Source organism: Boleophthalmus pectinirostris, unplaced genomic scaffold (genome assembly GCF_026225935.1).
Source record: "Boleophthalmus pectinirostris isolate CB_2022bp ecotype Guang Dong unplaced genomic scaffold, ASM2622593v1 HiC_scaffold_8, whole genome shotgun sequence".
NCBI lineage: Eukaryota > Metazoa > Chordata > Actinopteri > Gobiiformes > Gobiidae > Boleophthalmus > Boleophthalmus pectinirostris.
In genome coordinates, this window is record NW_026571515.1 from 17,909,499 (window position 1) to 17,936,653 (window position 27,155).

Below are 27,155 nucleotides of genomic sequence, written 5' to 3' on the forward strand. Positions count from 1 at the left end.
AAAAATAAAATAAAATCAAGCATTCTGACTGTTAGTGTGGTTGCCTCTCCACAGATCTGACCTGTAACTTGATCTGGCTTTGTCTCCATGAAACATTCCAGGCAATGCAATAACTTCTCCATGAAAAAAATAATTTGATGGACCCTCCACCAGAAAAGTTACACAATGCACCTTTCAGAAAATGTTTAAATAGGTACTTTAATACTTTTACTTATGTCAAGTTTTTTTTTTTTTTTTTTCATTTTTTGCTCCAGTATCTGAAATTTTACTTAAGTAACAAAACTGAGTACTTCTTCCAGCACTGCCCAATTGCAAAAAAAAAAATCAAACAAAGGAAACTCAAAGACAGTTTCTTTTTCATATCGCAGAATCGCTGATGACAAAAACAACATGAAAGGCTGTTGTTGTGAACTCCCACTCCCAACAATTCATATTCAAAAGGAAAACAATCGATTATACATGAAAGATTTCAAAATAAAATGGTTCCACACAGTTGTATTCATTAATATGTGTTCTTTATTGAAAGCGATTTCAGGCAAATGCACTGGATTTCACAGTTATGAATTATACATGCTCTGGCCTAGTTCTAGTCTAGTGAGAATGCCACACATATATTAAAGATATGTTCAGAACCTTCTGTATGATGTGTTATGTAATATGTACTGACATTTTCTTTAAAAACAAATAAAAATTGGAGATTCAAAAAGGATTAATGAAACTTTAAAGGTCTTATATTACACAAAATTTACTCTTGTGCGCTTTAAACCATGTTATAATGTTGTTACCTCTTCGATAAAATACCTGGAGTTGAGTTTTGTTTTATTCACACGTTTGCGTAACCTTTTATTATTACTGTGCTCTGTTCCACCTTGTGATGTCACATAGTAGTAGTTTTCAAGTTTACTTTTACAGTAATTCAGAAGAGATTGGGAGTTCCAGGGCTGAACTAATCCAAATGATTCTTTCTTTAAAAACACGGTGAAGCACTTCTTGTATTACCACATGATTTTTTTTATTTATTTATTTTTTTTATGTTTGAGAGAAGAACTCAGTCTAAATCTGCAGGGTTTGTGTGATAAATGTGTGAATGAAACAAAACACAACTCCAGGTCTGTTTGTGATGAGGAAACAATATTCTAACAAAGATCAGAAAATACAGTAATATGGGCCCTTTAAATGTTTATATGTAGTAATTGCTTTTGACTGAGGCTGGTTGTGAGGAGACTATAAAGTACTCAGACCTACACTCTAATCTGTTTTGTTCTGAGTGGCAAAGGTCAGGCTCAAACAGGCACTTTGTAACAGCCTTGTATTATTTATGAAGAGAGATCTACTGGTCATGTGTCCAGCTCTGATGTGACTGAGTGGCCTGGATGAAGAGAATAGAGAATGTTCAACACAGTTATGCTATGAATTTATATTTACTGTGTGTATTTACTGTATTTTGACAAAACTATGAGATTAGATTCAACTTTGAAGGTCCTGTTTTACGCAACATTGACTCCTGTGAACTTTAAACCGTGATAAAGATGTTACTTAATCAAAAACAATCTGTGTAACATTCATTCATTTGTTTTTCAATATAAAACCAAAACTAAGAAAATGAAAAGAACTGTTTTCTTCATTATTTGTCTCCAAAACCAAAATGAAAAAATGAATAATGATTTGTTTTTTCATTTTTCAATTATGTTTAAATGAATAATGGAAAAAATGGATAACGACCGTTTCCTGTTTTCATGACTTAAACTGCGATGCCGGACTGAACCAGAACTGAAACAGGTCTAAACCAGCTCTAAACCAGTCTCAGTCCTGGTCCTGGTCCGGTAAACCAGGACTAAACCAGGACTAAACCAGGACTAAACCAGGACTAAATCAGGAGTGCCGGGACTGGCCCAGATGTGATCAGGAAACCTGGACCAGTCCGGGACTGAGACCAGGACTGAGACCTGTTTTAGTCCTGGTTCAGTCCGGCATCGCAGTTTAAGTCATGAAAACAGGAAACGGTCGTTATCCATTTTTTCCATTTTGGAAGAAAAAAAAAAATTATATTATACGAATGAACGAATGATACACAAATTAAAAACATACCTGGAGTTGTGTTTTGTTTTGTTTCATTCATGCAAGTTTGAGTTACCCTTTATTATTAGTCTGTCTATATCTCCAGAGCTCAAAATGCTCTGTTCCACCTTGTGATGTCATGAAGTGGTAATTTTTTATGTTAACAATGTTTAGTAGAGATGGGCAAATCCAGCGATAAAATTTTCCAAATGATTCTAGTGAAGGTGTTTGTTGTTTGTGGGTAAAAGCGACAAACTATTTTTTCAGAAGTGCCTTTCTTTAGATGGTGACGGTGTTTTTGGGGCTTAAAAATGTAAAAAACGGAAACCACCCTGCAGAGTGGAAAAGTTAAATACACTCCGCCGTAGCGTTTCCATCTACACTGCCCAAGACTCAAAACTCTGATCAGATTTGCTCAAGTCACGTACGCGTTTACGTCACATACATACAGTACACAGAAACAAATATGTCGGATGGCATGCATACCCAATTAAATTCCACACACTTTTGTGTCACCGTTTGCACGTCGATTTTCTCCCAAAAACGCTAATCTAAACGCAGAATAAAAAGTGAAGATGCGACGCCACTTTTGGGTCTTCTGTTCAGACCATCATTATATAAACCTAGCCTCAAGCGCAGTGTTTTCCATTTGAGAGAAGAACTCAGAGTTTGTGTGTTAAACATGTGACTGAAACACAACACAACTCCAGACCTGTTTTTAATGAGGAAACATTATAACATGGATCAGAAAATAGCATAATATGGACTCTAATGATACTTTCTATTTAAAAAGGATGTACAGAGATTATGCTTCCTTTATTTCCAATCTTAATCAGTGGCATTTAGTAGTTTTAATATCATTGTTTATCACAACACTTATCTATATGTCAAGCTTCAAAATGACAGGCTTACAAGCAAGCCTAGATAAAAATACACGTACAACAGGAATATTATGTAACAGTTGACAGTTACTATGCACATAAGAGCGAGCGACTATAGTGTTTATAACATTAGCATACACATTAGTGCAGGTTAAAGGGCATTAAGTGCAAATTTAGAGAGTAACAGCCCTGGGAAAGATACTGTCACTTAGTCCTACTACAGTATATGTAAAGTATTTCCTATGTACTTCTTAGACTATAGAGGGGCATGTGATACAAAGCACTGTATAACATTTCTGGTGGAGGGTCCGCCACCTGCTTGTCTCCATGGAAATGTTTTTGTTTTGTCTGGAATGTTCCACAGTATAGATTAAACCTGTGATCTATCGCAAAGAGACAAGCAGGTTACAGCACTACACTACATTACAGGTCAGGTCTATGGAGAGTCACCCCTATTCAGAGAAGGAATTATTGTGTTTTTGAGCGACTGAATCACCCAGAATTAATAAATGCTAGAGGGATATGTTTAATGTCATAGCAAGGAACATTCCAGGCTAAGCAATCATCTCCATGGAGACAAGCAGGTGGCAAACCCTCCCCCAGAAATACTGAGCAGTGCTCCTTTATGTAATTCTTTGTTCTCTGTTCATGCTCAGTTATAAATCATCTTTGAGTTCCTTTTGAAAGAGCTACAACATATAAAATTCATGTTTCATTTTTATTATGTAATGACAATAAAGGGAAGATTCAGGACACGCTGGAGGGACTGTGTCTCTCAGCTGGCCTGGGAACGCCTCAGGGTCACCCTGGAGAAGCTGGAGGAAGTGTCTGGGGTGAAGGAAGTCTGGGAGTCCCTGCTTAGGCTGCTGTCCCTGCGATCCAGCCCCAGATAAGCAGAAGAAATTAGATGGATGGACAATAAAGGGTCTGTATTATGCTTATTTTTATACTTTTGTTATAATGTTGTTTCCTCATCACAAACATACGTGTTGTGTTGTGTTGTGTTTTCTTTTGTTTCATTTACACACAATTTAACACACAAACCCTGCACATTAGTTCTTCGCTGCAACTGAAAACACCATGTTCCATCTTGTGATGTCATGTGGTAATACAGGAATCGCTCCAATGTGTTTTAAACTCCATACACCTTCACTAGAATCATGTAGATAATTTCAACCCTGGAATTACTAATCACTACTAAACAAAAGGTAAAATATAGATGTTAATTTGAAAACTACTGCTTCATGACATCACTCAGAGCATTGTGAACTTTCGAGATGTAGACAGACTAATAATAGATTACTCAAACATCTGTGAACGAAACAAAACACATCTCCAGGTCTGTTTTTGATGAGGGGACAGCATAATAACATGACGTAAGCTCACAAGAGTCTATTTAGATTAATATATGACCTTTAAACTCCACATATCTGACTGTCTGTCCCTGTGATGCACTTTATTGCTGATCTGCCCTTCATGCTGCTGCTGTCACTGTTACTGTTTATTACATATGTGCTCATGTTTACTCTGGGGTTATTTATGGGGTTATTGGATGGGGTCTTGGTTCTTATTGCACATAACATCAAAACTATGCAGTGTTTGATGCTCTAAATGTTATTTTTCTGTTTTGTTTTTCTATAACAATGATAATAAAATCTTGAATTTTGTATCATAATTAGCACTGAAAGGATTTTGTTCTTTTCAACCCATTCACCATTAAGATATACTTAGGTAGATCTTTCCTTCACTTATAATATTGTAGAGGATTTTTATTTTATTTTTTTCTGTAAATAGATTTTCTTTCATCTTGTATTGAGTTCTATATGTTCAGAGGGTTGGGCAAAATAAGTGTTAAAGGTGCATTGTGTAACTTTTCTGGTGGAGAGTCTGTCAAATGCTTTTCTCCATGAAGATGTTATTGCTTTCTATCTTCACAGACACCAAACCATAACAAGTTGCAGGTCAGATCTGTGGAGAGCCTAACCCGCTCACAGTCAGAATGCCTGTTTTTCTAAGTATTTTTGAGCTATAAACCCACAAGTAATTTAATAAACATAAAGTAGAGCTGTTTATTAAGTCATACTGTCGAACATTCCAGGCAGAGCAATGACATCGCCATAGAAACAAGCAGGTGACGGACCCCCAACCAAAAAGTTACATCGTGCACCTTTACACTTCTGCTAAAACCCCTTCGCTCTGCAGAAAAACTGAAGTGTTAAAGGTCATTTTTGTGTTATTCATGAATCATTATAACATGGGAAATGATTATTCCAGTTGACCAAAGAACTAACTAACCATTGAGCAACCCAGGCATGAACAAACGTTGCTGTTCAAGAAAAGAGAGCCAAAACAGAAACTATAAATCAGAATACGACGCCATTTTGTTTTATTTGTAACTGTAATAATAAATCAAATCTAATACGTGAGACTCTTCTTGGGCCGATGAGTCATAAGGAGCTCTCTTTTTATTGGGTTATGAGACACAAATGGAATTGATTAAAGAATTAACCCCATTTGTCAATTATCATCAAAGATTTATAGACAAGAGACTGTTGTTGACTAGAATGACCTTCATATACCACTGCCAAGCGAAATGATTAGAATGGATTTACAGTTCATAGGTCACACATTATAAGGTTTAACTTGCTTATTGATGATAATATATTCTTACAACCATCACTCTTCTTTTGTTTTAAGTTTATCTCATGTGAATGAAATTGCCATAAACAATTAGACAAGACTTATACGGGCCTGAAGATAATATAAAACAAAGAATAATTATGATTAAATATATGCTAAATAGATGATGTAAGGGATACAATAATGGTAAAAATAGAAAATAAAAGAAATGCAAAAAATGTGAGGTCAAAATTGTATAGACCACATATCAAAATCTCTTCGTTCTCTCTGGACTAATCTCTCAAAATTCTGGTTCCTCTCATCCATATTTAGTTAATGTATAGACCAAAAAGAGCCAGCTAGTTTTACTGGAGGCCTGGCTTAATACTTCTAAAACAAGCGTCACCAAAAAGTGTGCGTAATTGTGCCTTTCGTGATCCAAACTCTCTCCTTTGCAACCTGCGACACGCTTCTCCTAAATCAAAGCTTCTACCTGTAATAAGCCAGCCACCTCTGGTTCCTTGCGCCTGTGTGCGTGTGTATACCATCTCCCAGTGGCTCTGCTCACCTCCTCCTCCTCTTCCTCCACCACCACCTCCTCCTCCTCCTTCTCTGGAACACTGGGCGGACAGCGCGGACGCACGGAGGATGAATGAACTTTAAATCACAACTTTCTCTCCCCTCTGCCCGCGCGTATCTCTGCCGCTCCCTCCTCCGCCGCTCCAGAGCCGAGGACCCCACCAGCTGCACACCGCGGATGGATCTACAGCGAGCGCGCGTCACCGATCGCTAAACACGCTACCGCATCTACGTTCAACCGCTCCTTTCCCCCACTCCGCTTTCCTCGCCGTGAAGTGCGTGTGTCCGTGGATGCTCTGCGCGCGTCGTGGGTCGAGATGATGGCTTCAATAGGGGAATTTGATCCTCTCAACACCAGAGTCCCTGCAACTAAAATAGAAGTTACAGTGTCGTGCCGGTAAGTGCGTAAAAGTGCGTTTGTGCTCCGAGTACTATCCATTTACAGTTCTAGTTGAAACAGCGAAAGGAAAGAACGATCTATGAATGCAGTCCTTCAGTGAAAGTGCTTTATCGGTGCAACAGAGTACAGAGAAGTATTGTACAGTAGACATGTAGCTTGTAAAGTGAAGCAGACGTGACAATACTGTGGTTTAGAGAGGTGAGTTTGGCTGAGTTTGACAATTGCTTGTGCGTAACGGTGTTTGGGATAGAGAAACATATCACCCCAGGCGCGCTCGCAAACACATGAATTTGTTGCCAGATTTTAGAGTGATTAGACGGGCAAATGAAGGCGACCACGTAGAAAAATAAGCGTAAAATGAGTGAGGGGTTTCAAGAGATTTAATATCCAGGTTTGATCTCATCTATTAATCTGTACTGTTTTGGGGTTTCTGGCAGATTGGGATGTCAAGATTAGTAATTGTTTGCCTAAAAGTGATTTTCCAGGTCACGATTAATTATAAGCACACATAAAAGCATATTTTCAAGCCATGCACTTCAAATAAACCAAATAAAATGCTTTTTATGTGTCTGTGCCATATTAGCATTACATTCCATCCAGAATGTTTGATTTTATAAAGATGACAAGATCACATATTAGAGGAAGAGCTTAATGCATTAGACAGTGAGAATTAACTAAATTAAATATTTAATTTATGCTTCTTTATAGTGCCAATACTTGTGAATCATTTTGAAAACATTCTGTTTCTTCTCACAATAATGAACACTCAGATTTGTTGTAGTGACACTGTGCAAGAAAACTGTTCACTCACCTGTTCAGAAGATGCATGTCCTTTAGTGTACTAGTGTGGTACAGTGAGAGCCTGTGTCCACACCCACTCAAACAAGCAGAGCTGTGAGAGACAGAACATCCTGATTCGCCTCAAAGATTCCCAAATTGCTGTGAGGTGTGAAACGCTAACCACTCTGCCCCTGCCATGTCGTCTGCACAGTTGAAATGTTAATGTAAATATGAATATGTCGGCATTATGTAGACTACAAGAATCATCCATTTGAGCAGCTCTCTCTAGTGCTGTGGTTTTCCTTTGCGTACTGTCAAAAGTAGAGTTCAGTGGTTAAAAAGCAGAGGCACATATTAAGGCATTTGCTCACTTGAACTGTGTGGCAGGTAAATGAACAGCTTAATTAGAGTGACATTTGAGGTTTTCTTTAACTGCATTTAAGAGAAGTATTGGAGGAGCAGACAGCAATTCCTCTGAGACTATAAAAGAGGAGGTTTTAGGCAAATGTAATTTAATAATTGATAAGACTAAAGTGGAAAGTATATAATGAAGTCTGAATGAATCTCAGTTATATTAAGGCTAAAATATGATGGACTTCACTATTCAAATCGCTACTATTTACTTTGATAACTTATGTATCTGTTTTTATGATTCTGCCATTAAAGGTGCACTTTCCTTTTCCTGTAGCTTTCCTGCTTGTCTCTATAGTTATTGCTTTGCCTGGAATGTTCCACAGTATGGCATTAAACTTATCTATGTATCCATGAAGCCAGCATATGCCACCAAGTTAATGGTCAGATCTGTGGAGAGGTAACCCCTGCACATAGTTGAGTTTAATGTCATAATGTGAAATATTCGAGGAACAGGAAAGCACCCGCAAGAGAAAAGTTACATAATGCACCTTGGAGTGTGGTGTAAAAAACACAAAACAGACAAATATGTGAATAAGTGTATGTTACATTTCTCAAACTTGAAAAATACCTTTCAAACTGCTGCCTTGGGGGCTGTTTGATGTAAAAATATCTTCTAACGTCTTAACAGACAGAGGAATAGAGAGAGACACTGTGGTGCTGTCTCTTATGTGTGAACTTTGACCTCTCCTGGCCCGTGGCTTGGCTCCAGGCTAATCCTCCTCCAGGTATTCAGTTCTGAACTTTTGCACTTGCACTCAGAGTTCTATTGTCACATAAAAGATTGTTATTATGTTACAGATGATTTTACTCCAGAGGTTTTGTGTATTTTTATGGGGTTGGTCTTTTATGGGTTTCAAAGATTTTACTTTTAAATTGACTTTTTATGAGCTTTACCATATTACATTGTTCTCATTATCTCACCTAATATAGGTCCAGCAGTCCAGCAGAGTTCTTTCATGTTAGTTTGTGTTAAAATAAAAAAAAATCTGATTAAAGTCTAACAAATCCTCAGACAGAGCAGTGCTTACAGTTAGCATCACAACTCTTGGGAATGTTGATCACATCAGCTGCAACATATCAATACAAAACAGAACCCAAAGGATGACACAATCGTGCTTACAGACACATGCATTCAAGCTCCTATATTACGCAAAACGGACTCATGAGCTTTTAACCATGTGAAGGTCATCGCACACTACAGGAGAATTTGCTCAGTTTTGGCTGTGATTTGTTTCTCCCTCAGTTCAGGGAGGCGTGACCCAACTTTGTGTCTTCATCTGTGATTTTAAAGCCACTGTGCTCCTCGTGTGAGTGTGTGTGTGACTCTAAGCTGCTCTGTCAGATCGTAACCACCAAACATCAGCTACGCTACAGTAGCAGCCAATAAAAAAAGAGCGTCAGGGGCAGACAGCGTGAGCAAGATACAAACTTAGTAAATAGTGAAAATAATTATTACTCACCTCTCGAGAAGTTGTAAATTTAAATTGCAGCATCTCATCCATATTATCCGTAGAATTTGTCCTCTGCAAATAATGTCATCAAGTCCACATAACATTGTTTTTAATCCCATATGAAGCTTTCTGTAAAAGTAAAAAGGTGAGAGTAGCTCCTCATGTGTCTGTTTACATGCACACAGCGCACGGATCAGGGTGAAGCTGCAGATTAGCAATACACTACTTCCTGGGCACTTTATCAACAACATTCTGTACATTAAAAATCATGTATCTAAAGTAATAATAACACAGTTTTGACTTGTATCTAAACTAAAAGTGCAGTGCTCTGATCTTTTTGAGTCTCAAAGTGAGTGGTTTTACTCCAAACAGGAAAAAGGGATTAGAGATTTAAAATCTCCTAAGATTCTCTATGTGTCTGTATAGTGTGCACTTTTTGTTGCACTTTAAAAAATCGTTTGAGACTGAAAAATCCTGTAGAGTGTGGCAGCTTTTAGAATGTTGTTACTTCTTCAAAAACATACCTGGAGTTGTGTTGTATGCTTTATTATTAGTCTGTGCATCTCCAAAGCTCAAAATGCTCTGTTCCACCTTGTGATGTCATGTTTTCAAGTTAACAGCTGCCTTTTACCTTTTGTTTGTACAGAGAAGCAATTCCAGAACTGAAATTATCCACATGATTCTAGTGAAGGTGTATGGAGATACATAAAAAAACACAATGGAGCACTTCTTGTATTACCACATGACATCACAAGGTGGAACAGAGTGTTTTCTGTTTGAGAGAAGAACTCAGCCTAAATATGCAGGATTTGTGTGTTAAATGTGTGAATGAAACAAAACACAACTCCAGGCCTGTTTGTGACGAGGAGACAACATTATAACAGAGATATAGATAGCATAATAAGGTCCCTTTAAAACAGTGAAGCCTTTATTTCAACATTATACACTATTGATCTTAGGACCACCCATCCCCACCCCAGTCTGTCTGCGTGCTCACTTGACCGTTACACCGGTGTGATAGATGAACGGGAGATAGCAGGATGTTTGGATGAGGGAGCAGTGATAGGGCCAGCTGCACCTCTCTCTGCAGGAGCCTGTCCACTTCTCTTCCTGAATAATACATGATGTTCCCCTGCAAAAGTGCCTCCTGAGACATGCCCGAAACCTGTGGGCCAAATCCTCCACCGGCCTCAGAAATGCGAACATCTTTGAGCAGTTTTCAGTATTCCAAAGTGGAGATTTAAAGCTGCATTATGTAACTTTTTGGTTGGAGGTCTGCCACCTGCTTGTTTCTATGATTATGTCATTGATTTGCTTCGAATGTTCCACAGTACGACATTAAACAGCGCTACCAATTACAGGTGGTTTTTCAGCTAAAAATATCTCGAAAACAGGTATTCTGAGAGTGAGTGGGGTCACCTCTCCACAGATCTGACCTGTAACTTGGCCTGGTTTGGTCTTTATGAAGATAGAAAAGTTTAATACCATACTGTGAAATCTTTCAGACAGAGCAATAACATCTTCTCTGAGAAAAGCATTTGATGGACCCTCCTCCAGGAAAGTTACAAAGTGGACCTTTGAGGCAGCCAAATCAAATTCCAGTAATCATTGGTTCTGATGAATAAAAAAACTTGAAATGTTCTGCTTATGGGTAAGTCTAAATTACTGTGTTCACCAGCCTTCAGCAAAGATAACCACATATGGCTAAATATTGCTGATTTTTGTTTCTAAAAATCAAAAATATATTTTCTGATCTATGGTATAATGTTGTTTCCTCATCACAAACAGACTCAGAGTTATGTTTTATTTCATTCACACATATTTGACACATAGACCCTGCATACTTAGGCTGAGTTCTCTCAAACAGGAAACACTCACAGGAAGTGCTCCACTGTATTTTTAAACTCCATACATTTTCATTAGAATTATTTGGATGATTTCAGCTCTGGAATTGCTAATCTCTACTAAAGGTCAAAGGTAGCTGTTAACTTGAAAACTTCCGCTTCGTGATGTCACGAGGTGGAACAGAGCATTTTGAGCTTTGGAGATGCAGAGAGTGTAATAATAAAAGATTCCTCAAATATGTGAATATGTGAATGTGAATGAAACAAAACACAACTCCAGATATGTTTTTGAGGAGCATTATAACATAACTTAAAGCTCACAAGAGTCAATTCTGTGTAATTTTGAGGACCTTTAATACATCTATAAGATCAGTTCCCAAAACCCATGTATCATGATCAGTATTATTTTTGTTTATTTGTGTTTTTATTTTGTGTATTTATTTATTTATGGGTGAGAACTTCGCACATCAATTTCTTGAATATGTCTGCTTTGGAGGAGAGGGAGCAGCCCAAGAACATCAACAGAGAAAAATCTTGCACAAATCAAACCGTCTAACCAGAAAATTGTGAATTTTATTTGGACATCACCAGTGTTTCAGCACTAGGCGAATATTAATTATTATAAATTATTAAACTTTTTTTTTTCCTTTGCTACATATTTCCCTCTTCTGTATGCATATCAAATGTAGAGAGTATACACATATCAAAGTTACATACATTTGCAAGAAAAACACATTCTGCTTTAACTAATACTGCACAAAAATAGTTTCAGTTTCATTGAAAAGAATGTGTTTGTCTATTGTTGTTACTTAGATGAAGATCAAGACACATTTTATTTTATTTTTTTACATATTATTTAAAACATTGAATAAAAGGGTGTGTCCAAACATTTGACTAATAGTGTATGTAAAATGTTTTTTTTTTTGGGACACTTATACAGCTCTCTTTAGATGAATAAGCACTTCTTGTCCTACCTCAGCGAATGCCTCTGTAAATACATTTTGTAATTGTTGAGAATGACATTATGCATCTGATAGACAAAACCAATTATCAGACACTTGTTTTTACAGAAAACTGAACCAAGACTCCACTGTGAGAAAAAAACTAAACAAAACAACTTTTCTCTTCTCTCCAAGATGCATAAAATAAATAAATGGATTCACAGTTTGATTTTCTTTATTGTAAACATCCTATTAGCCCAGTAATATACACCCGACCTACAGTCCACAAATCATTAACCACTCCCCCAGGTTGTCCAATTATAACACAAATAAAATCTTTAACTTACCTTAGTCGACTTTTATGGATTATTTTGTTAAACCTTTTGTTTAGACCCTCTCCCTTCTACATATTTCACAGAAAAATATTCTGGTGTTAATAATTTACCAGAAAAATCCCATCGACTCTCAGTGGATATTTGTTTATTTGTTTGACAGAGACGCTACTAGTAGATCTAGTAAATCATAGTCTAATTTTCAGCCTCTTTCCTGGTTGGAGCTAGCATTTTAATCATGAGCACAGAATATTTAAAGGTCCTGTATTACACAAAATTAATTCTGGTGAGCTGTAAGCCATGTTATAATGTGTTTATTTCAACAAAAACATACCTGGAGTTGTGTTTCATTCACACATGTTTGAATAATCCCTCATTATTAGTCTGACTACATCTCCATAGCTCAAAATGTTCTGCTCCACCTTGTGATGTCATGAAGCAGAAGTTGTCAACAGCTACCTTTTACATTTAGTTTAAGGCCCCATCCACACTAGTATGTATTCGAATCGTTTTCGTTCTGGATGCCGTGTTTGTCCACAATTATCGATTGAAAATGGCTCCAGAGATGGAACGATCTGTTGCCGCCAGCTTCCACAAATTAATTTGAGTACGGATCTGATCTGGCACTGTGTGGACACCTGAAAACGCTGATACGCTGATGTAGGTTTAAGTACCGCGAAGTAACTAATTCACTGCCTAAACGCTAAGAGGCTGGAATATATTCATATGTCTGTGTGTATGACCTGCAGATGTAGAATCTCTGAAAAATTTAACATGAACCATCTCCAACGTGACAGAAGCACAGAACAGACTCACCATCAGCAGAACACCCCTCTGTCACAGAAAGAACACATATAATCCACTGAGTCGTGTCCTTTAGTCCGACAGAAGCTGAACTGCATCAGCGCACAATAGTGAGCTGTTTTTTGAGCGCTCAGTTTATGCAAATTAGCCATGCGGTTTTAAGTTTTGTTTCTGTAAAACGTAAACACATGCTCAAAGCTGCGTGGATAAGAAAGGGTTTCAGACACAGAAACGACGTGTGTGGACGCAGATCGTTTCCGATACGGTGATACAGTGATACGCGGATTCGTTTCAGTGTAAATGGGGTCTAATAGAGAGGCAATTCCGGGCTGAAGTTATCCAAATGATTCAGCCTAAATATATAGAATTTGTGTGTTGAACATGTGTGAATGAAGCAAAACACAACTGCAGGTACGTTTGTGATGAGGAAACAACATTATAACACACAGAAAATAGCGTACTATGGGCCCTTTGAATTATCAATAATTCTGGCTTTAGATTCAGAAAAGCTACTCAGACATGCACGGTTACATTATGTTTCAGACCGAGTTGAACTTCCCTTTCACTGAAGATTATTGCTTCATGAGTCAGTTAAAAGACATTACCAACTTAATCTATACATTATGCTTTTGATTAATGATTAAACGTGATCCTATGATGTTAAATGTATTCATATTTCCCCTGCTGTTGTGGTGGATATTATGGGATGTCTCTGCTGAGTGCATTATAGTGAATAGTTCTGACCTGGATGCTGCTTTTATTGCTGTGGGATTAAGTGAGTTTTACAATCTATAAAACGCAGAAACAGACAGACAGGCGCATGTATACTAGACATATACAGCTCAGTAGTTCTTATGGTAATCAAAATGAATGGAACGCAATATTATCTTTTTGGTTCTGCTGCTTTTTCGTCTCCATGAAGATGCTGTACCTGGAATGTTTCACTGTGTGGCTTTAGAAATAAACCACCTGCCCAAACTACAGATACATTTAAAGGGCTCATATTACTCTGTTCTCTGCTCTATGTTTGTAATGTTTCTTTATCGAAAACATACCTGGAGTTGTGTTTTGTTTTATAATTCACACATGTTTAACATCATATCCTACAGATTTAGGTTGAGTTTTTCTCTCAAACAGAAAACACAGTTCCACCTTGTGATGTCATGTGGTAATACAGGAAGTGCTCCACTGTGTTTTTAAACTCCACACATCTTCACTAGCATCATTTGGCATCATAAGGCCTCTGCTTTGACTCTGTTTAAATCCAGGCTCAAAATGGTTCTGTTTAGCTGTGCATATGACTGAAAGATATTCACTCTCATTTATGAAATTTATGTCTCTCTCTCTTTTTAATTATATGATGATTATTTATGTTTTGGTTTGTTTTTATTGTGATTTTAATGTATTTCTTATTCTGTAAAGCGCTTTGAATTACTTTGTGTACGAATTGTGCTATACAAATAAACTTGCCTTGCCTTTGGATTCAAATTCAAATCCAAATCCACTTTTTTATCACATTTTACAAACAAAGCAGTTTCCAAAGTGCACAGGGATCATAAAATGAAGACAGCAAAAAGGTAAATTGTTAAAATTTGGTCATACCAGTCCTAAAACAATAAAAGCAATAAAAGCAGAAAACATAAAAATCACAAAATAGCAGTAAATAGTAAAATAAATAAAGATTATTTCAGTTCTGGAATTGCCAGTCTGTCCTGACCAAAAAGATAAAAAGTAGCTAATAATTAGAAAACTACCTCTTCATGACATCACAATGTGGAGCAGAGCATTTTGAGCACTGGGGATGTAGACAGATTAAAAATAAAGAGTTACTGAAATGTGTGAATGAAACAAAATGCAAATCCACATATGTTTTTGAGGAGGTAACAACATTATAACATGTCCCAAACCTCACAGGAGTTTAATGCCATAGTGTGGAAATTCCAGGCAAACCAATAACATCTCCATGGAGACAAGCAAGCGGTCAATTCCCCACCTTTTCCCCACCAATTCCCCACTTTTTATAACTCTCGAAATATAGTTTAAATTCATTCACTTCTTCTGCTTTAAAGTTGAGTTTTCAGATCCAGGAGTCAAATATAATGAGCGAGGAAAGACCAGGGACGTGCATTTGGAGCCAGAATCTGAAATCTGGATTCCACTTTCAAGTTCACACCTTAAATTGAGTCGTGTCTGACAGAAATTGGCCTCACACATTTTCACACACTTGTGACTTAACAAAAAGCCATCCAAATTTGTCAACCATCTACTCGGACAGGCTAAGAATTATCTGTAAAATCTGTGAAATAAAATGTATTATGATAGGGTCAATTTCTGCATAAATATATAGACAAGACCAGTTTATTAGTATAGCACAATAGGTACACAAACTAATTCAAAATGTAATTCAGAATAAGAGAGATATTAAAGGTGCACTATGTAACTTTGTGGTTGGGGGTCTGTCACCTGCTTGTTTCTATGATATGTCACTGCTGTGTCTGGAATGTTCCACAGTATGACTTTAAACAGTTCTACTTTACATTTATTCAATGACAGGTGGTTTGACTGCACAAAAATACTTAGAAAAACAAGCATTTTTACTGTGACTCCACAGATCTGACCTGTAACTTGGTCTGGTTTGGTCTCCTTGAAAATAGAATGGTTGAATGCCAAACTGCAGACATGTCAAACTCGGCCCGCAAAATAATTATATTTGGCCCACGAGATCATACCAAGTATATCAAATATTGGTCTGGTTTTGTCTCTAAGCTAGAAAGGTTTAATGCCATGCTGTGAAAAATTTCGGACAAAGCAATAGCATCTCCATAGAGAAAAGCATTTCACAGACCCTCCACCATAAAAGTTACACAATGCATCTTTAAACTGACATATGTTGAAAATGACAAACTGTCATCAAGTTTTAAAACATGTAATTGATTAAATGTTTGTTGTTTCAGTTAAAGTGACCTGTAACAAAAAGAGCAATAGTACATTTGCCAATTGATTGTAATTTTATTATTATTATATTTTTTTGTACTTACCCTCTTTTGTGTCTGCCATCTTAGGTGTTCCATGTGCATTAAACACCTGCACTTTACATTTATTACATTACAAGTTTTATAGCTCAAAAATATCTAGAAAAACAGATGTTCTAACTGTGGGTGTGTGGTTTGGTCTCCTTGAAAATAGAAAGGTTGAATGCCATACTGCAAACATGTCAAACTCAGGCCCAGGGGCCAAACTTGGCACACAGTATAAGTATATTTGGCCCACGAGATCATATCAAATATATTAGCCGGCTACAGATAGTCTATAGAGACATTATTTATTTAAAATTTTGTTATTATTTTGTATAATGCTTGTTCTGGATTGAGTGTTTAAGCAAAATTGTTATTAAACATTTATTTTAATAAGAAAATGTTTAACATTACATATCTCAAAAGAAGAGAAAACATGCAGATGTTGTTGAAATTTTTCAGTAAATATGTAGTTTGGCCCATGACTTAGTCTCAGTTTTTAATTTTGGCTCTCTGTGCATTTGAGCTTGACACCCCTGCCATACTGTGAAACATTTCAGCCAAAGCGATAACAATGCACCTTTAAAATCATAATACAAACACATCAAAACATAAATAATCATCATGAAGTTAACATTAAAAGAGAAGAGAGCAGAATAAAGACCTTTCAGTCATATCCACAGCTGAGCCATTGTCTCATATATATGACGTAACAATTCTATTAATGTAAATCATGTAAATTGAGTTTTCATTCTTTGTTTTTGGGCTGAATATTTGAAAACACCAGTTATTATTTTCAGAATAATTTTGGAAGCCTATCAGAATTAAAAGCAGGTTTGGGTCCTGGAACCAGAGAAGGCTGAATTTGAACAAGAATATGAAATGATGACAACTATGAAAAAATAAAAAAATAAAAATAATGACATGAAAAAATGTGAAAATAAAAAAAGTATAACAATATAATTCAAATTTTATCAGCTGAATTAATTTAGAATAAATTTCCAACACAATTAAACTGTTCACCTCCGAGGCTTTTGTGTGGCTTTGCCCATCTCCCTGCGCCTCTTCTGGACCGTTACAGTAAGAAAGATTTATTTAAATGTGTCAGAAGTTGGAGCTTAGCTGGGACTGTCAGAGTGTATTCAGGAGAAAACCTCGGCATAAGGGCTGTTTTCAGGAATGGAAATGAATGAATATATTAATACATTGTCTTACACTAAACCTGACCAGAGCCGCACGGACTGAATTTAATTTCCATTTTTGTGTTTCCCTCCATACAGAAACCTGCTGGACGTGGACACCTTTTCCAAGTCAGACCCAGGTATGGACATCTCACTTACTGTCATGTAGCTTTGGGAAGTGTTTGAATAAAAGTCTAATATTGTTAAAGGTGCAGGTGTTAAAGCCTTGCATTGCTAGTGGAGGGTCCGCCACCTGCTTGTCTACATGGAATTGCTATAGTTTAGTTTTTCCCGGGTGAGCTACCTTTGCAAAACCAAAATTCCAAAGAGCTACCCATTTTAGTGGTCGCAGGACATAAAGTATACACAAGAGCCATGGCAAGACTTACGTAGATGAGGTATAGTTAGATAAAGCATTAAACATAAAACATTATTTATTTATGAGCGCACAAAGTCAGGCATCAAATTAACACATTTACAATAAGAATAGGCATTTAATTCATTAAATTTGAGTTATTCAGGACAATATGTGTAATTCAGAAATCCCATGGCGAGCTACTTGGAAGGGGGTGGAGAGTTGCTGGTAGCTCCTGAGCTGCAGGTTGGAGAACACAGTCTAAAATGTTCCACAGTGTAGATTAAACCTATATATCAGTTTACAGTCGCAAGCAGGTTATAGCTAGCCAGGCTGGTGTTACCTAGTGCTTCCACTCAGTTTCATTTCTCTCCTGCGACTAGGTCAGGAATCTTAATACACAAGACGGTTCGCAAAAACCCCCGGAAGTGCGAGTTCAGGCACCAGCCAATCAGCGAAGAGCCATACATTCTGTGTTGGCAACAATTCCCGAGATCGAGGATTTAAAGCCAGAACAAAGAATGTTTGGTGAATTTTATGAAGAGGAAAGACGTTATTGCCCTTCTTCCTACGAGATTTGGGAAAAGCTTAATATACCAGTTCACCCCGTTAGCGACGCATTACATACGTCAAGACCAAATAGCAGTGATTGGTTAAATTTAAAAAAAAGTACCCGCCTATCGTCAAGTGAACGAATCCTAATGCTGCAAGGTCAGACAGTTTCTACGAAGTGAAACCGGCTGATGAAACAGGCTAGGTTACAGCACTACATTACAATTCAGATCTGTGGAGAGTTGCCCATATTCACAAAAGAAATGACTGTATTTTTGAGCAATAAAAACACCCCTATGAAAAAAAAATGCTAGATGGAAATGTTTAAAGTCATGTCATGGAGCATTTTAGGGAAAGAAATAACATCTCCATGGAAACAAGCAGGTAGCGGACTCTCCACCTGTGCACCTTTAAAAATAAAGCCTCACACGAAATACACATAAACGAAATATGGACCTCAAGAGTGACTGCCTGCTTTGGTTCTGGAAGTCAATTTTCCATTCATTTTTTCCGAAGTCTTTTTGCAAAATTCAAATATTAAGAGTTTTAAACCAAACTAACCAGCTCTGTGCTCACTTATATCCATAGTGGGGTTGTTTAAAGCTCAAAAAGCACATTTAACACAAGATTTTTTGATGATTTGTGATATTATTGTGATGTTTTAATGTACTTTTCAGCTCAATAAGTTTAGTTAAATAAAAAATAAATGCCATATGTCCATAGACTGTATATATAAATGGACAAAGCTAATGTACAAAGTGAACATGAGCGCACTTCCGGTTCCTCCAACTCTACTTCCATTTGACTTTACTTTTTTTTTTTAAATGTCACCCTTCTCTCTGTAACTGCTGCAGTGAGTTTCTTTAATTTTCATATTAACCCGCTCTACAGGATCCTGGTGTTTTTATTTCACTACTTTGTCCGAAAATAAATCCTAATCCTAATATGGAACTTGGCTTTAAATTCAATTTATAACCTCTAGCCTTGTGAGCTTCATTTGACTGGAGCTAAACGCTATGGGTGATGTCACGCTCGCTCAGTCTATGTTTATGTTATTATGGAAATTGTGAGCTTCTATTGTGTCCCAGGTATAAGATGCTTGACATTGAACCAGTTGAAATATTATTGCCTAAAATGTTTTGTGAATACTTCTGTTTCGTATGTTTACTTGTTATTTTATCAGTAACTAGGGATGTAACAATAACCAAAATACTGTGATATCGTATCATCAAAGTTCTCACAATAATATCGTGGACCATCACAATATATCAAATTACAAGTCTCTTTGCATAAATTAAGAGTTATGTTGCAGCAACAGATAAAAAAAGACTACATAGACCATGATTTTTGCTCCATTTCAAGAAATAACAGTTCTAAGCACTTTTAAGACTTAGTTCTTTGGATTAAATCTTGTCAAGGCATTTTAGGAGGAAAAAGTATCATATTAACAGTTTTGTTTGCCTCCACAAAACATCGCAATAAATATACCGTGAGATATATATCGTGAAAATATCGAGAGATTTGGATATTGTTACATCCCTAATCATGAGCCTCCCCACCATATCCCACAATATCGCAATAAATATCGTACTGTGAGTTTCATACTGTGACCATATCGTATCGTGAGACTTGGATATCATTACATCCCTATCAGTAACATATTCGTACATTCACTGCAAGAAACAGAATCTAGTCAAGTTCAGATGACTTGAATTAAGAAAGTTTTATCATAATTAGAGTAAATTTCACTTGACAAGTAAAAATATCTGCCAGTGGATAATATGAGAATGCATCTTGCTACACTTAAAATAAGAAAAACAAAAACTTTTTGCACTTAAAATATGAAACAAAATCAAATGTTGCTTGAATTAAGAAAAACACACTTATCGACTCAGATAAAGTAAAATGTTCTTAATTAAGTCATTTTAACTTAGCTGGATATTGTTGAACTGCTGTGGAATCTGATGTGGACTTTTTAGTTGTTGCTGGGTGTTAATTTCAACTTTTTATGGAACTTTTGTGTGACACATTTCATTGGTGAAGGAGTATGCAATATTAAAATAAAGTAATTAAGCAAAAGTTCAGCAGGTTTCAAGATGAAGTAAATAATACAATCATGTAATTAACTTGGGTATAGTAGTGGCTTTGTTAAAACAGATTGTGATTACTTGAAGATACAAATGCAGAAGACCTTTATTACCTTTTACCTGGAATACTGCTAACAATAGAGCGTCCACGAGTGAAGGGCTACGATTCAGCTTCCAATTGCAATTTTCCAGAGAGAAGGAGGTCACAATTCTACTTCGGCAAAGCTAAAACCACAGGGCAGAAGTTAGTTGGGAAGCTAACAAGGAGTGTGTCAAAGAGGGAAACAAGAGGGAGCTTTTGTAGTGCGACTGGTGATTGGCAGGAGAATAGAGCAATATGAAGCAACATACCTTATACTGTACTCAAGGCAGTTCCTAGCCTATCTACAGTTTTCAGAATGATGGAAAATTCGGACTTTTGCCATCGTGATTATCAATTTTAAGGGTGTACTATGCAACTTTTAGTTTGGTCTGCTTGTTGTCGTATGGCATTAAACAGTTCTACCTTTTACAGGTGGGTTTATAGCTTAAAAATACCTAGAAAAACAGGCAGGTATTCTGACTGTGAGTGGGGTTGCCTTTCCACAGATCTGACCTGTAACTTGGTCTAGTTTGGGCTCCGTGAAGATAGAAAGGTTTAATGCCATACTGTGAAACATTCCAGACAAAGCAATTACATATCCACGAAAATCCGTGTATTATTCGTTCATTCATTTTTCAAAATAAAACCAAAAATAAGAAAATGAAAAAAAAACACTATTTTTTTCATTATTTGTCTCCAAAACCAAAATGAAAAAACGACAGATAACAGATAACAATTCGTTTTTTCAGTTTTTGATTTTGAGTTTAAATGAATAACTAAAAAAATGGATAGTGGCTAAACCAGGACTAAACCAGGATTGATCGCAGGACTAAACCAGGACTAAACCAGGACTAAACCAGGATTGATCCCAGGACTAACCCAGGACTGAACCAGGACTGAGTGATGGGACGGGTCCAGAGGTGCGTCCCCATAGACCGTTGGGTGAAAGAACCGGTGCTGGTTTAGACCTGGTTTAGACCTGGTTTAGTCCTGGTTTATTCTTGGTTTAGTCCTGCTTTAGTGACAGTTTAGTCCTGGTTCAGTCCTGTTTTAGTTCTGGTTCAGTTCTGGTTCAGTCCTGGTTCAGTCTGTATGCAGCGCAAACGTCCGGCATCGCAGTTATGGAATCTCCGTTATCCATTTTTTTATTGTTCATTTAAACACAAAATCGAAAACTTTGGTTTTGGAGACAAATAATGAAGAAAATTTTTGTTTTTTCATTTTCTTATTTTTGGTTTTATTTTGAAAAACAAATGAACGAATGATACACAGATTCATGAATAAAAGCAGTTGACAGAGCCTCCACCAGAAAAGTTACACAATTCATCTTTAAACAAAATATTATGTTAATGGGAAAAGTCATATAACATGAAACTGAAACCCACAAATACCAACAGATTTACAATTCAGAGTCTGACACTGTAAACAATAATAATGGTCTTAAAAGGTTGTAATTCCATTGTTGCTTTCCCTGAAATGTTCCACAGTACAGCTTTATGCATAACTCTATTTATTCTGTTGTAGATGTTTTTATGGCCCAGAGAATATTATAAAAAAATCATGCACTTTGTCACCTCTCCACAGATTTAGCCATCACATACTTGTCATCATAAAGCTAAGTTTAATGCTTTGTAGTGGAACATTTACAGGAAAAGTAATGACATCTCCATGGAGACAACACTGTGCCGGAGTTACACAGTGCCCCTTTAAATTCTCTGGGGGTTCCTACTCGCAGTGCATTCTCCAGTAAGACTAAAAAGAATCCAATATAATAAATTGTGCCTGCTCTATGGACATTTCCGCTGCCAAATTAGAAGGTCAAAGCTATCAATGGCTGACACCTGCGCTGATAAAATACCGGGATGAGATGGGGCATGCGAGATTAAAAAACAAAACGCACGAGAGAAAGAGAGAGAAAGAGAGAGAGAGAGAGAGAGAGAGAGAGAGAGAGAAAGAGAGAGAGCTGTATCAATGTCATGTGAAGGTCAGAAGAGGGGCTGGAGTTAGATTTAATGTGGTGTGGTTGGAGATGACAGGCACAGAATTAGAGGGATGAGGAGCGTATCCGAGCAGAGGTGAGGAGGAGCGGTGCGGAGTTCAGAGAGTGAGCATATGGAAGTTTAAATCAGATGTCTTTGAAGAGCTTCGGGGGGGAAGATGGAGGAAGTATAGGTGGCATTTAAAGGAGCCATACATCAGGTTTAGGAAATTGTGGTCCTACCTTGCAATGACAGGACCAGAGACCAAGTTACTGCTCTAATCATTGGGGAAACAAGCTCACAGATAGAATGCATGTTTTTCAAACTTTGTCCAGTTGACAGAATAAGTTCTCTTTTAAGCCAAAGACGCTCATTTAGTCTTCTTATGTACTTTAACTTCTTGGGTTCCTTTTAAAGACAATATAAGTGTATTTACGTTGCTGACATGTTTCGTCTGCTGCTGCAAGCCATCTTCAGCACTGTCAGCAGTGTTCATTGTGATGTGTCGTATGTCTGCTGTTGATACTTCTTATTGGCGTGGTCAGCCTGATTGACTTGGCAGGTCACTCAGGTCGCTTCTTTGGAGGAGGGCGTCCCAGGTGTAGGATAATGCGGTCCGTGTCTCGTTTCCTGATTTCAGTGGCCTCCCTGATCCAGAGTTTGAACTTGTTGTAATAACCACATTATGGATCGGGACGGGGCTCGGGTCATTGGATTGGAAAACAACAAGTTCAAACCCTGGATCAGGGAGGCCATTAAAATCAGGAAACGAGGCACAGGCAGCATTAACCGTGATGATGGAGTGTTACTCCTTTCACACACCTGGGACACCCTGCTGCAGAGAACACCGGGCGACGGGAGGTGTGGTCAGTCTGAGCGACCTGCCAGGTCTTTCAGGCTGACCACGCCTACAGGAAGTAACAACAGCTACGACACTTCACCACCAACAGCAGTGACAATTTTGAAGATGGCTCGCAGCAGGTGCCGAAACACATCAACAACATAAATACACTTTACTGTATTGTCTTTAAAAAGAACCCAAAAAGTTTAAGTTTTCTTTTGCTACAGATTAATTGATATTTGGACATTAATTGATATTTGGACATATTAGCATATTGGCCATAAAGGTGTAACGTTTAGGTCTGTTTACTTTGTGGTTGGTCCAGAAAGTCTCCCGTTTGATCTTTTAATACAAAGTTGTTCTGTAATTATTTCAGATGTAAATAAGAGCTTCATAATACTGTACATTTTGTCATACAGTAGTTCATGTTTTCAGGAATATAAAGTATAAAGCAGATACTTGTGTGGAGGGTCTGTCACTTGCTTGTTTCCATGAATACGTCAATGCTCTGTCTGGAATGTTCCACAGTATGACATTAAACTGTTCTACTTTACATTTATTCAATTACAGGTGGCTTTGTAACTCAAAAACGACATTTTGACTGTGAGTGGGGTCGCCTCTTCACAGATCTGACCTGTAACTTGGTCTGGTTTGGTCTCCATGAAGATAGAAAGGTTTAATACCATACTGTGAAATATTCTAGAAAAAGCAATAACATCTACAGCAGAAAAGTTACACAATACACCTTTAAATCTCTAGCAGAAGCCAATATCTTGCTTTGGACAACTTGCTCCCTAAAGAATACACACAAAGCCTTTTATTAACACTTTAATATGAAGAGATAGTTGCACAAAATGAAAAAAGGGCTGTGAGTGAGTTTGCAAATAAATTAAAATTACATAATAAAATATTGGTGGAATTTTTCAGTCATTAGTTGCTCTGTACTCTAAACAATTGGTGTCATCCATGAAAAAGCCCATACCACTTGAGCTTTACTATGGATACACCCTGGACTACAAAGAAATTACAAAGACATTTTCCAGTATATTTTTACCTCTAACAAGCCCTATACTTTTGAAATGAAGACGCAAGACCGATTAGTTTCAAGCAAACCCAGAACATCCCCATGGAGACAAACAAAGAAAAGTTACTTGGTGCACCTTTAGTGTTGAATTAATGATAAACTACCAGTATTGTGAGACTCAATATATCTACTTTTATTTGCCTTGGTAGGAAACTTTTAGTGGGATGAAAAATTATGTCTCATATTTGTGACTCATTGCAGATGCTAACACACATTTTTTACTGAAATAAATAGTGTTGCATTGTGATATTTATTGCAGTTCATGTTTTATTTATGTTATGTTCTCGCTGAAATATGTGTTTTTGTTTAAAGGTCTTATATTACACAAAATAGATTCTTGTGAGCCTTTGGCCATGTTATAATGTCATTACCTCCTCAAAAACAGACCTGGAGTTGTGTTTTGTTTCATTCACACATATTTCAGTAACCCTTTATTATTAGTCTGTTTACATCTCAAAAGCTCAAAATGCTCTGTTCTCCCTTGTGATGTCATGAAGCAGTAGTTTTCAGGTTTAGAGATTGACATTTTCAGGGCTGAAAGTTTCCAAATGATTCTAGTGAAGGCGTATGGGGTTTTAAAACACAGTGGAGCACATCCTGTATTACCACATGACATCACAAGGTGGAACAGAATGTTTTCAGTCTCAGAGATGAGTGTGTTAAACATGTGAATGAAACAAAACACAACTCCCAGTATGCTTCTGATGAGGAAACAACATTATAACACAGAACAAAAATACCATACTATAAGCCCTTTAAAATGAGTTCACAGATTAATAAATAAATATAACAAAACGTTTTGGTGCAACAGTTAAAGTTGGACAGATTTAATTTTGTTTGTGGTGCAGATCAGCCCTGACAGTGTCATATATTCTGCAGTTGGGTAGGAGGAGAAATATAAGTGGCCTTTTTAACAACTGCAATGCTTTTACCAGTGTTGTTTGATCCAGCAGTTACCACAAGTGCCACTTCAGTAATTTCCATACAGACAAAATGACACAAGCTAATTTCTCAACTTCTAAAACTCTTTCAACATGACACTGGTCAAATTAAGAAACTGAAGGACCCTCACTACACTATTTTCTGATCTATGTTATGATGTTTTCTCATCACAAACAGGCCTGGGGTTGTGTTTTGTTTCATTCACACATGTTTAACACACAAACCCTGCATATTTAGACTGAGTGTTTTTCTGAAACAGGAAACACAACACTTCATTTTGTGATGTCATGTGCTAAAACAAGACATGCTCCACTGTTTTGAAAATGCACACATCTTCACTAGAATCACTTGGATTATTTTAACCCTGGAATTTCCATTCGCTACTGAACAAAAAATGAAAGGTAGCTGTTAACTTGAAAACTTACTAACTTATATATAATAATAAAGGATTACTCAAACATGTGTGAATAAAACCAAACACAACTCCAGGTTTGTTTTTGTGGAGGTAACAACATTCTAACATGACTATAAACTCAAAAGAGTCAATTTTGTGTAGATCAGTGAATCTAGATCCTGCTATGTCTCTGCACCTTTTATGTTATTGGCACCAAACTATATTTTTATGTACAGACTGCTTTGTGTTGCTGTTTTAGCATGAGATTTGACATTCTTTCTGTAACATTTAATGGTTTAAAGAGAGGGTATCACACTTCTATGGGCGATTAACACATAACATATTTACATCACCATGTTACCTTTTATTGTCTTGAAATATTAGCCGAAAACAATTGCAGTTTACATGCTTAATAAGTTTCTGTTTTGTTTTTGACACTATCTGTCTCTCCCCTCTATGCTAAGTCACTCCCCCTTGCAATAGTCGGGATAACAACCTTAGTGGGTTTGAGCAGAGCAGAACTCATTTATCCAGTGCAGACCCAAGTGCCATCACCAACAATAAATACATTTACAAAAAAAAAAAAAAAAAAAAAAAAAAGAACCAGGGCAAAAGCTAAGAAGCAAAAAAAAAAATAAAATAATAAATAAATAATAAATAATAATAAATAATAATAATAATAATAATAATAAACAAAGAATAAATAAATAAATAAATAAATAAACAAACATGCAGTACACACAGCACCTGAACATTTGAGCAGACTGTGGTTGGCTCTTTTTACTTTACAGGTAAGTTAGTCATATTTTAAAATTTAATCTCACCTAAAACAGAGATCAATGTTTAATCAGTTAAATCCAATACAAAAATAGAGCTTGTTACTATTAATTTAACTGTGTTTAAATATAGATATTCGACTAGATTCAGAAGCTAAAATATTTGAACACTGCTCCTCCGTAACACAGTCGTCTGCCCCGGAACCTTCTTAAGTTGCTCCGGCTGCCTGGGGACTCTTTTGGCTAGAGCACATAACATGGCAGACACAAAAAAGGGTAAGTACAAATTAAAAACAAAAAAACAAAAACAAAAAAAACTATTACAAGCAAATGCACTCATACTCTTTTTGTTACAAGTCACTTTAACTGAAACAACAAACATTTTAATCTGTTAAATATTTTACAACTTTATGAGAGTTTGTAATTTTCAACATATGCCAGCTTAAAGGTGCATTGTGTAACTTTTCTGGTGGAGGATCTGTCAAGTGTTTTTCTCCATGGAGATGTGATTGCTTTGTCTGAAATGTTTCACAGTATGGCATTAAACCTTTCTATCTTGGAGAATAAAACAGACCAAGTTACAAGTAGATCTGGGGGTCTGATCTATGGTAGAGCTGGTTAAAGTCATATTGTGGAACATTCCAGGCACAGCAATGACATATTCATAAAAACAAGCAGGTGACAGATCCCTAATCAAAAAGTTAGTGCACCTTTAAGTTTGAGCCCATGTAAAGGCCTAGCTACATTACACCCCTTCGTCACATC

The 27,155-nt window shown here is 36.9% G+C and overlaps 1 protein-coding gene across 1 annotated transcript in view; it reads left to right on the top strand.

Annotated features, from left to right (window-relative positions):
• Positions 1-6,454: 6,454 nt before the first annotated feature.
• Positions 6,455-27,155, top strand: part of LOC110158002 (copine-9-like) — a 229,330-nt gene continuing 208,629 nt past the window's right edge. The window contains exons 1-2 of the mRNA XM_020922421.2: positions 6,455-6,534; positions 17,398-17,438. Coding sequence (XP_020778080.2) covers positions 6,455-6,534; positions 17,398-17,438 — 121 coding nt within the window. The remainder of the gene's footprint in view (positions 6,535-17,397; positions 17,439-27,155) is intronic.